This window comes from Aplysia californica, unplaced genomic scaffold, assembly GCF_000002075.1.
Source record: "Aplysia californica isolate F4 #8 unplaced genomic scaffold, AplCal3.0 scaffold00036, whole genome shotgun sequence".
Classification (NCBI taxonomy): domain Eukaryota; kingdom Metazoa; phylum Mollusca; class Gastropoda; order Aplysiida; family Aplysiidae; genus Aplysia; species Aplysia californica.
This window is the reverse complement of record NW_004797306.1, coordinates 200,276-212,775: the sequence shown is the minus strand read 5'-3', so window position 1 is coordinate 212,775 and position 12,500 is coordinate 200,276. Positions and strand designations below refer to the sequence as shown.

The window sequence follows — 12,500 nt, the reverse complement described above, 5'->3', positions numbered from 1 at the left end:
GTACTTAAAAGCTAGCATCTGTGTTTGTCGAGGCCCCGACCCGCGAATCGCGCCCGTGATTTTTTGCATAAAATTTTTTTTAAAATAAAAAAATAAAGCTACTTCATAACATATTTGACATGCATTTTGATAATTTTTAGGGTGTCCATGTGTAGATCTAATCTAGTTATTTTCAGGCGGAGTATATAACTACATTACATTACATACTACATGTATTTATATTGCTGTTTGTCTTTAATTTTTCCCTCTTTGTTGTGTTTTAATTTGTTGGTGTGTTACTTTTCAAAAATTGTTCTGATATGCTGTTTTTCTTTTTGTGTGTGCGTGTGTGTTCAAATAGCGTAATGTGATCTAATTTGATGCTGTTCCTACCTTTTTAAAATAATAAATGTGTTATGTTAGAGCGTGTCTCCACCAAAACCGAATAGATTTACTGATACTGACCACTGACCTAAACTGACACGTCTCTTGTGTGTGATTCCATTACTTGCAATATCCTGTAGGCCCATATTTTCATGAATTACACACGAGGGTTAAAACGGTCAGTCTTTGGATAGGTGGACACACGCCCTTATTTTTTTTTTAAATTCTTGAGGTTGTTTATTGAGCTGTCCTAATTTTGATTTTATTCTGTAGTTAAACCTTTATTTTTCACGTTTTTCCATCTGTGTGCTTAAAACCGAGCACAAGAAATTCTAATGCCTTAGATTAAGTTACCTCTATCATCATATTATTGCTATATACATAGATACGCCGTCACAGAGAGGTGAAAGCTTGAAAATTAACCGAAAATTTTGCCTTTTTGGGTGCAACTTTTGGACACAAAATAATGGCAACAAACGCAAATGCTAGCTTAAGTAATTGAGGAGACAAACAGACAGGCCATCTGACTATCAAACAAATAAGTAAACAAACAGACGAGAAGCAAACTAGATCTACTTCTAATAATTACATGAAACGGCAAACAAACAAAAAACAACAAAAAACGTTTTTCATTTCATCGGTCATTTTTGTCTCCAGGTAGTGCCCTTCGTAGTCCATGGCGCGTTCTTCAGTTTTCTCATCGCTCCCCGCGTCAGGGGCTGCCTTACCTCCCCTGATTGTCACATGTTCTGGGACCAGCCCGGACTGTACTACATTTTCCTCGAACTCATAGCGGGGGCCATCTGTATTTTGACCTTCTCGAGGTAAGCAATGAGTAATAATAAATAATAATAGATGGCATTTGTATAGCCCAATTCCCCGCTCAACAGCAAGCTCAATGCGCTACACAATCTAAACTATTACCCCAGCAGACCTGAGAACATTCTGAAACAACCTCAACTTCCTGGGAAGTATACAGTGCAAGCAGCCATTTATTTTATAGGCGCTAAAACACTAACATACTGACAAAGTCTTTCGCTGTCTAGGTAGTGAGCATACCAGCGTCTGTGGTGTTGCGATTAGGCCTAGACAGTATAAGAACGTATAGGATTAGGCGCTTCGTCGTCACGCGCAGAAGACCCAGTTCGATTTTCGAGTGGGGGAAATTTGTATCAAATATCTCGGTCTTTCTGCTGAGACGTTTCAGCTTCAGAGTGGTGTGGGAGCGAAATTAAATCTCAGCAGTACCCATGATATGCTCGAGTTGCTCTCCAGCACGGAAATTTTCCTAGGTATCCAGAGGCCAGAGGTGTGAAATTAGTCTGACTTTGACCAACGCCTTCCGCCCTAATCATACGGCCAGTCGAGAAAAGAGTTCCTCGAATCTTTGTTACATGCACAGGAGAGGTGGCATTAGTTGACTGCGTATTTCACCGATGGGTGGGGCTAAGGTGATAGCCAAGGAGGTGTTCAAACGCTTCTGTTTTTAATAGGTCAAACAGTGGTCCTATGAAATGCAAGCATTGGTGGCAGTTGGGTAAGTATGACCGACACGTCATGCCATTATCAGAGAGGATAGCACGAGAGGTGTGAAGTGTGATGTGAAGTTTTGACCAGCTAACCGGAGTGGCTGTGAAGTTTTGACCAGCTAACCGGACACGCTGGCTGAGCCTGGCCCTCTTGTGATTCCGTCTTACACAGGTTAGCTTGAGTATAAAATCCCTATCCGTCCAGGTTGGTGCTGTTAGACAGGGTCGAAGTTCGCCTTCTGAATGTTCAAAATTGTGTTGGTGAGTGTGTAAAACACCTGGGTACATTTATTAGGGGAGCATGCTTTTAGCGCTTTCCCTTCAGATCGAATTTATAATTTGACCAACAGACTCAGATGTTGCTATAACTTTATGAATTAAGTAGTGGGTGATTGGCGAGTGCTCTAGTGTGGGTTTCTCCTTCTTTCCTTTCAAACACCTATCGTCCTCATCTCTCCTTCTTTTTGTGTTATAATGTTAGTTACTATTTTGTAACAACTCCAATCTTCGGCACTTATATGCCCTTATTATGTTGCAAGTGCCGTAAAACTCTTACTAAAACAGACTTAAGTAGGGCAGTTATTTGTCCTGTTTGTTAGTCGAGTCTGCGTAATCAGTTCAGGGCAGAAGGTCAGACTGGCAAGTACAAACTTGTCCATCAACATTCTGAAAAAAATAACACCGGATTCGACTAAATAAGAAGGGTTCCTCACGTAATTATCATCGCTAATACTGCCGTCATTTTAAAAAATGCAGTAGGCCTACATGTTTATTATGCAGTTTTTACAATTCTCCAGGAGACCCCCCCCCCAAAAAAAAAAAAGAAAAAAGAAGAATATATTGTTACCAAGAAAACAAACTCTTTGCAAACGTCCCAAGTGAATGTTTTAAAGAATACTATTTCAATAATAACTTCCTTATTATCTTTAACGCTTAAGTTGTTTTATTGGTAACAGCATTCCGTTTGTTTGGGGTTTTTTGTTTTTGTAAAACGGGTACGCCCACCGCTGGCCTTCGGGTAGTTTTGAATACGTCGTCTCAGGGACCGAATGAACTTTTGAAATAAACATTGAGGAACCACAGCCCATTCTTGATGAAGGAAGGGGGGAGGGGAAGGGGTCGTCTGGTGTCAGATGTACAATTACCGAGAAAATTGCTACCAAATTTGGGTGACTTCCCAAAGCTATTGTGTCCTTGGAACTGCAAATTTACATTTTTTTCCACAATGCAGGAATATGTAGACCTATTTCAGTGGACATGAAATTATTGAGCACCCCCTCCCCCCTTCTGCCAAAAAACCCAACAAAACTGCCACAGGAGCGGGGAAAATGTAGATTACTTCGATTTTATTATTATTTTGTCGGGCGCCTGATTTCACCACGACACCGCATTTGGTTCGGCCTTTACTCTATTCCTTTGTCCACAGCCACATGCCCGAGAAGATCTGGCCTGGAACATTCGACTTTTTGGGTCAAGGTCACCAAATATTCCACGTTGCCAGCGTGACGATGACAATGTTCCAGTTTGAGTCAGGTGCTGCAGACGCCGTGCAATACTACAGAGCGGAACAAGCGCGCCCGGAACTCTGGGACATCCTGGCCGCCATTTTGTTGCTCAAGTTGGCTTGCCTGACGACTATTGTGTGTTTGAAAAACAAGACGCTAGACTGCGTTCGGAAGGAAAGTGACATGAAAAGCCAGTAGAGATGGCGTCTTTTGTTGTTGTTGTTGTTGGGTTATTTTTTGTCTTTTGTCGTGGTGTCTCTCCCCCCCCCCTCACACACACACACACACACACACACACACACACACACACACACACACACACACACACACACACACACACACACACACACACACACACACATGCATCCACACACACAGATGAGAAATTATTGAAGTTTAGTTTTAGTAAGAGTTTTACGGCACTTGCAACACAAAAAGGTCATATAAGTGCCGAAGAATAGATTACGTGTCACAAGAGAGTAACATACACGAAAAAGAAGGAGGGGAGATAAAGACGACAGATGTTTGACAGGAAAGAAGGAGCAAACCACACCAGAGCACCCGCCAACCACCCACAAAATTATTGAAATTAAAACGTTTTTTAATTTGAGTAAAGAGAAGCACATCGACACAATAACGTCATTTAGTGCAGGGAAAAATTAAGGCAGACAGACAGAAACAACAGAGGGAAAGTAAAGAAGTGGGACCTACCAGTGGTGCCCTCCAACCACCTGCTGAGGAAAGAGTGACATTGTGGCAAATTCTTAAGACAAAATGGTTGGTTGAAAACAGCTCCCTGTACATGTAATGATTATGATGTTGGAGACAGCTATAATAGCAATATAAAGTAAAAGGATCACTTTTTGATTGTGTAATAACATAAATCTAGTCATTTCAATCTTAGGAGATTTCTCTTTCCCTGGGCAATACTGAATAGTCTAAAGAGGGGATCATGTTATAAAAATATAATTTTGGTGCTTCGCTTTGTGTTCACGGCACCCAGGTTTAAAAACAAAAGAAAGAAAGAAAATTTGCATTTTTTCCGATCACGTAGAGTAAAAAAAAAAAAATGAAGTTAACGTCTGAGTCAACCAAAAGCCGCAATATCATTTGATCAATGTCACCCAAGATAGATGGTAGATTTACCTCAACATCATAGAAATCGAGCCATCGGCACGCTCCGCGCTACTGTAAGCGTTTCTGCTGTAGAGAGGACATTCAATGTCAGTAGAAAACCTATCACTATCAGCCTACTGAGACCGAGACAACGGTACGTTGTGATTCGGATTGTTCAAGACCGAACCAGAACTGGTCGCTCAAAGCCGATGCATCAGGGCAGTGCACCTAAGGAATCGTTTTAGAACAGCTGCTCAATCTACCAGGCAATTTCGGGGACTTTATAGACAAACACAGTGGATCGGTCTTTCGCCAACTAAAAAGAATGTGAGGAAAGGGAGGCGAATGAGAAGAGACCTGAAGCGACAGAGTAGATTCGCCCTCCTATCCTCATCCTTTTCTTATCGCTCTGTGAAGCTGATGTTGCTGCATTAGTCAAAATGACGATGTCAAATTTGACGTTGATATTGGGTTCATAGAATTAATGAACTCCGAGAAACATTAACGTTTTGCAAATATCATCATTTAGTGGGTAATGTTCTTAGAAATGACGATGTTAAAAAAAAAACCCATCTTATCTGAACATGAAAGCTGTTGCATTCCGGCTTCTCCTTGATAAGATTGGACCTTACGAAAAACAAAAACAACAAATTTTCATAAATGATGCCAGGCAACACCCAACAATATCACTATGTACACAGTGAGAACAAGCGAGGCGAATAAAATTTAGGGGCAGACCTTAGTTGACGATCCCTCACGTTTTTCTCGTATGGCGAAGTGAAGCGGAAGGGACGAAAGGCGAACCCACTGTAGCGCGCTCAACGCATTTGTTGTTGATTAAAAACACTCGCTAAAAAAAAGGGGAGGCGAGGCGGATATCCCCCCCCCCCCCCCCAACCCCCAAAGGTGGGGAAAGGGAATCCACTGTGTTTGTACCTTTACTTTTACTGTCTTTTACCCGTCAGCCAGGCTGATGTTGAATGTCGCAACAACAGAGTGGCGTCGGTGGCCTGCTGGTTAGGCTAAGAAACCGAACCGAACCGATCCTCCAATGGACACCGGCACGAAGCGTGTCGATGGCTCCATTCCCCACACACTACCAACGCCATTTTAATTTGATTGAACCTCGTAACAGTAGGCTACAGTTCATGCCTTGAAGTGGACCTCCTCTTTGCACGCACAGAGTATGCATAGCAGCTCTGGGTCATTGCATCAGCTGGATAACATAAAGTGCACTTTATAAGATGAGTGCGCTTTGGACAAAAGTTTTCTGAGGCGATGATATAAAAGTCAGCTCAAGTTATTTTTGTTTTTAGATTTATTTTTATATATTGATATATTATTTTATATTTATTTGCGCGCGAGTGTGTGTGTGTGTGTGTGTGTGTGAGTGTGTGTGTGTGTGTGTGTGTGTGTGAGTGTGTGTGTGTGTGTGTATGTAAAATATTATATATACATTTACATGTATGTTGATTTTTAGTCCGAACACAACGCATGCCTATTGTGTATGCATGTGTTGTTACCTGTGATTAAAGGTGCTCCAAGCCTGTGTGTGTTTTTTATTAATTGGTAAGTGTTTTACAGCGCTCGCAACTGCATAAGGTCATATGAGCGCGCGGGACACATTAATAAACTTTTTCAGTTGGTAGGAAATTTTGAATTTTGCCCGTGTGGCGGCCAATGCCTACTCTTGTCGATTTTAGACCACCAAGGGATCTTTAGATTTTTCGCCTTTGTCCGAGAAGGCTAGGTGTAGATCTTTCCTACCCGAAGATCAGGGGTGTGGCTGAAAGACAGCAGTAAGGAGCCAAGGAGTCGGAGTAGCAGTAGAAAGGCTGCAAAAAGAGTTAGGAGCCCAGAGGAAGGGGCCAAGGGTGTGAGTGGGTGGGGGTAGAAAGTGGAGACGAAAGCAGACGACAGAACATTGCTAGAGAGCAGGAAAAGAGGTGAAAGGAGACTGTTGTAGAGAAGAAAATTTTTCGGTCGCTACCCAGATTCGAACCCGAGACGTTTGAAAGAGAGGCGAACACCTTAACCTCTAGGCCACCAGAGCCCCCCCCCCCCCCCCCCCGGGTCCTTTTATGCAACGCCCCGAGGAAAAAAGAACACATGCATGGAGTTGCACTCCGCCCCCCAATGAATATAATATCTAATTTTTTTTTTCCCAGTGGAACCTGTTTTAGGGGGGAATCCCAGGGGCCCCAAAAAAAAATTCCTCTTTGCCCAGGGGAATTTAGGGGGAGATGGGGTTTTGGGGGGGGGGGGGGGGGGGGAGTTCAAAGGCCCAGCCGGTGGGATCAAGGATCGCTTGTCCGATCTACCAGCAGTAGTCAAAACTTCACACCTCTCAGCTGCTATCCTCTCTGATGATAATGACATGCGTCAGTCCTACTTAGAGACGAAAGTGCTTTCCTTTCATGCGCCCACTATTTGACCTATTAACACAGGAACGTTTGAACATAGTCTTTGCTTCCACCCTTAGCCCCACCCACCAATGCCACCCCTCACTGCCATCATGTAACAACGATTCGAGGAACTCTTTTCTCGGCTAGCATTGGTCAATCTAATTTCCCACCTCTCGCTTCTAGCTACCCAAGAAAATTTCCGTAGTGGCTCGCGACTCGAGCACTCTCACGGGCAGTCGTGAGATTTCACACCCACACTACACTGACCATCTGCATCGGTCAGGGCTCTCATGACGGGGTAACATCTACCCCCAAATTACACCCCTACTCCCCTTCCTCGCCCAGCGCATGGCCATAGCGTTAAGTCTAGAGCCGTGGGAACCAAACTTGCGAGTTTTGTTTCAAATCAGGGTTGAGCGGGCAAAGCATTTTCCGTCTTAGACAGGTGAAACCCTCGGAAGGGAGCAGATTTTTCTTTCCGTTTCCGCGTTGGACAGGTTTCCTTTTTATACAGGTAATTAAAGAGGAATATATATCAAGGGGGGGGGGGGGGCGGGGAGATTCCGTTAAGACAGGTATCCGTTTTACACAGGTTTCCGTTAAGGCAGGTTCGACTGTATATAATATATATATATATAATATATATATATATATATGTATATGTATAAAAGTGTGTGTGTGTGTGTGTGTGTGTGTGTGTGTGTGTGTGTGTGTGTGTGTGTGTGTGTGTGTGTGTGTAGCATTGAAGAACACAGGCTTGAAGGACCTTAAAATAATGCTCTTTAACATTTTTAACTTCACATCTCATAATAAAGGCAATATCTTGACTCGTACTAACCAAATCTGTCTGAAAATCTCAGATATAAGACAGTGCATTCATTTTACAGCAAGAGAAACACGTGGAATGCAAAGTTGAGAATGTTTTTAATCTTCAATTTTGAACTTATAGTTGTCAGGGGTCTAAATGAAAAGTGACAGCTTTCAAGTAACGTGTGATGACATCAGAGTTGTTCACATCTTCACATCGTCGACGCATGGACGGGATGACTCGAGGTTTTGTCAATAGAGGGTCCACTCTAGAATTAAGGCTTGCTCTAACTGAGCATGGGTCCGGGACTCACGTGGTCTGACACGAACCAAAATGTCCCGTAAGTGCTCGGCTGGATTGAGATTTAATGAATACACGCAGCTTGTGGGTTTTTCTTTTGCATTTTTTTTTGGGGGGGGTCTTTTTTTATGTAAGTGTTTTAAGGCGCTCGCAACTGCACAAGGTCATATGAGCGCGCGAGACACATCAAACATTTTCATTTTCAGTTGGTAGGAAATTTTGAATTTTGCCCGTGTGGCGGCCGAAGCCTACTCTTGTCGATTTTAGACTACCAAGGGATCTTTTACGTGCGCAACTTGCACACGGGACCTCCGAGATTTTTCACGCTTGTCCGAGAAGGCTAGGTGTAGATCTATCCTACCAGAAGATCAGGGGTGTGGCTGAAAGACAGCAGTAAGAAGGAGCCAAGGAGTAGCAGTAGAAACGCTGCAGAAAGAGTCAAGAGCCCAGAGGAGGGGGCAAAGGAGGTGAGGGGGGTGGGGGCAGAAAGTGGAGACGGAAGCAGACAACAGAACATTGCAAGAGAACAGGAAATGAGGTTAAAGTAGACAATTTTAGAAAAGACAATGTTTTCGGTCGCTACCCGGATTCGAACCCTGGACCTTTGAATGAGAGGCCAACACCTTAACCTCTAGGCCACGAGAGCCCCCCGATTGTGGGTGCAGGAGAAGAATGTTGCTAGTTTTGAGAAATTGATTTGTCACATCAGCCTTATGAGTAGGGGCATTTCCATGCACGGATACTTCCCCTTGGGCTTGGAGTTGAAAGAAAAGTACAATGGGTTCGAGAACTTGGTTGAATTAATTGCTTTGAGCTGTTATGCTCTCACGATATACACAAGCGTGGTCTCGCCAACATCCCCGATTCCAGCCCATACCGTGACTGTGACACAATCTCAACCGAAATTATTTTCTTGTCTGACGCAAGCTAGGATGTAAACTTTGGTTGCGTCTTCTGTAGACTCTGGCCCGTACATCGTGCAATTCCAGTCGAAATTAGGACTCATCTGAAGACATGTACGTGCTCCAAATACAACGTGGCCGTCGTCACACGCGAGGCTGTGCCCAGTGAAGTCTGAGCTGGACGTGATGGGGCTACAGTTTTATGCGACACACTAGGCACCTTGCACGAAGGTTCCTCTCTTTCAAACGAAGAAGAACTGTCATAACAAAGGTCGGACTGTCATTTCTAAGTCTCTTTGACTTTGACTCATCCTGGTCTCTATTTGCCGGCTGGAAATCGATTTCTCAAGCGTTGCGTAAGGATGGATTGGATGCGTCCATCCTCCGTTTTGTCTTTCTGCGTTCTAGATAGAGATCGTAGATCTACCCGCCTGGGTCTGTCCTTTTGGAAGCCTATCGTTGCCATGTGATTGTGATCCCGTTTGGCATATTACACAGTGTGCCTGCTCATGTTGAACCTTCTCACGACTGACGGAAGCGGAGTTCCCACCAGAAGCATTTCAATGATGTGATTTCTTTCTGATTCATTCAGCCTAAGCATTGTGAATTGATACAGAGAAGCCACTTTTTATGTGGCGAAAAATTTGGAAGGAGTTCAACTTTGCGTGTGTAGTTTTGGTTTTCAAGGTTATCCACGCATTTACAGTATCAAAACCTTGTGAATGACATCGCCAGACAAAATGATAGACCAGTGCACCCTAGTGAGTACAGTTCAGTACGACAATGGGCTTGCGTGACACATTATATGTATAAAAATTTCAAAGTACATGTAATAGGGTGCGTAGTTTTTCAGCTACACGTTCTTAAAAAGTGAGAAGTTAAAAATGTTAACGAGTACAATAAATATAACATTTGATCAATGTCACCCAAGACAGATTAGTAGGTTCACCTCAACATCAGAGAACTCGAGCCATCGGCATGCTCTGATGCCCATAGTATAGTGTCATAGTGAAAGGCTCAACTCACATAATGTGCTCATATATATATTTAATCACACAGACACAAATAAACAGTAATATGCACAAAAGCTATTATATCTAATAATCTGTACATGTTTATACCGGTAGTACACAGTAAGCATTGTAATCATTACATGGTAGGCTACATTATGTACCTTTGTGTTCTTTGTTCCTGGTGGTATACTTACACACGTCGACGGCTCAGTTCAAGAAACTCGTAATCAACATTTCATTCAATCTAAGAAATGGACCTTTTTCAGAGATGAGATACACCAAATTCTCTTCGTCATAATACTGTCCCTGTGGTTTTATGCATAATTTAGCAAAATTTGATCATTTTTGGGGGCATAATTCCGATTATTTTCCTTTATCATTTTTTGTTAAAATTAACAGAATTGCGTCATTTCACATTTTTGGTCTCAGTTTGCATAATTTCAGAATGTGTTCTTGCATAGAACGACGGGGACAGGTAACATCATCATCGTATAAGATTTTTTACAAGTTCTGACATGACTACAGTGGAACTCGGGTTCAACAAACTCGGTTTCAACGCACACTCTGATTCTGATTCAACGAAAGGGGTTGGATTCCGCGGGGTTTTTTTATTAATAAAAATCAATAAAAATAACTCGGATTCAACGAACAAACAAATGAGCAAGCTCGGATTCAACGAAGTCGCGTGCAGGGTGAATACTAGCCCCGCTGACGTGGCTTCGCTCATTTTTCTCCCGCAACGAACCTTATCTATTCCTGGAAACTATCAATGGCCCCTGCATCATGAACCATTATTCGCTTAATAAAATGTAATGTTTATAATTATGCGACCAATCAGCGGCGTTCTTTCACGCCAATACACGCGTTGTTCGCACGCACACATGTCTTATCGTGTGTCACGGACAGGCGGCCAGGACACGGGTGATGTGGGACTTTGTGTGTGTGTCAAGCGGATCGGGCGTGGAACGTCAGAATTTGTTTGGCAAACAGTTTGTTATAGATGATACGTGACACAGGGGGGCATTTGAACGAATAGGCCAATGTAGAGTTCAGTGTATTTTCCTGGAATGTTCCAACATTTCTTCGGTATGGCATCAAAGAAACGAAAATGCCGCTCATTTTAAACCAAACTACTTTTGATAGAGAAAGTCGAATACATTTCACATTACTTGCTCGGTGCCTGTAACTATAAACACAAAATCCTTATGTTTGCTATAACAAACTCTCGGGTTCAGTGAAATTAAAAGTCAGGCCCGACGACTTCGTTGAATCCAAGTTCCACTGAATTCTGCTCTGAGAAAAACACATTGTCATTAAGAAGATTCAATCTGCTTTTGCATTTAAAATTCGCAAATGTCCAATATCTCAAAAGTTCCTTTAAAGCAGTAGAATCTTTCTTATCTCATATACGAGGATATAATATATATAATAAATAATATCTTTTTCCAGGCTCAATTCTGACCACAAACAAGAGTGACATTAAACCCATATTCTCTTTCAGAAGAAAAGACAATTCTACGTTCTTTCTTTTTTTAGGTTACTATTTTATATATATATATATGTATATTATCTTTACGACTGACAGGTATCTTGAACTCAACCATCGACTCGGTGATACTTGCAAGAACAACACAATCAACAACATGTCCACAAGTCTGTTCCCATAGTTAACAACACAACACCCAACAGGACCTTCCCGTCTGTTCATACTACAACACATTTGGTGGAACTGAAACTGGTCTACTGGGCAAAGAGGAGGAGAGGGAAATATTTTTCAAAAGAAAAATAATTTAAAAAAAAAAAAATCCCCCAAAGCAGGGATGGGATAGATAAGCAGAGGTGAGGTGGGTTCCGGAGGCAAAAACGTATGTTATATTCTGTACTGTAAATACGATAGATGCACAATATTGTCTTATACTTTTCATCAGCACATTTGTATAAGCAGGGGTTTCCTATCCCTTAAAATGGGAATAACACAAACTGAGACTTGTTTCTTTGTCATTTGTCTCTGGCGGTGATGCTGCCTCAGATGAGTTGAATCAACACAATGCTTCAAGCAAGACTTCCAAGCACGTGAAGAAATATTAAAGAAACTTCATTGCGACTGTCACAAAGGCTTTCTAATTCTTCATTGTTTTTTCCAAAAACAAATTTTTAAAATTCAAATACGATAACTGTAACCATCCTGTAAAAGTCATAGCTAATACTTGGTTTAAATTTTTTTTTAATTATTCGTCTGCTCCAGTTCCTTCACTGATGACAATTCCTGGACGTACATTCCCAAAACCATTGTAAAAACCATTTTCTGTTTCTAAACTGTTTTAGAACATTCATTCTTATACTACAAGACAGTGTTTTTGCAACAACTGAACGGCAGTGAGAGAGGCACAGACATAGTTATTTCACATAGTAGAGCTACACGTCTTCCACACAACCAGGATCACAAACTACACACGGAAGACAGTGCACAAGGTGGTTCAAAAGTTTCCCAACATTAACAATTGTGTCGGGTGGTTTGCACCAAGTCAGCATGAGAAACAACATCTTGACAGGACGCGG

The 12,500-nt window shown here is 42.2% G+C and overlaps 1 protein-coding gene across 1 annotated transcript in view; it reads left to right on the top strand.

The window, feature by feature from the left end:
* Positions 1-3,595, top strand: part of LOC101853140 (membrane progestin receptor beta) — a 4,657-nt gene extending 1,062 nt beyond the window's left edge. The window contains exons 3-4 of the mRNA XM_005091854.3: positions 1,021-1,187; positions 3,319-3,595. Of these exons, the coding sequence (XP_005091911.1) occupies positions 1,021-1,187; positions 3,319-3,595 (444 nt within the window). The remainder of the gene's footprint in view (positions 1-1,020; positions 1,188-3,318) is intronic.
* Positions 3,596-12,500: the final 8,905 nt, after the last annotated feature.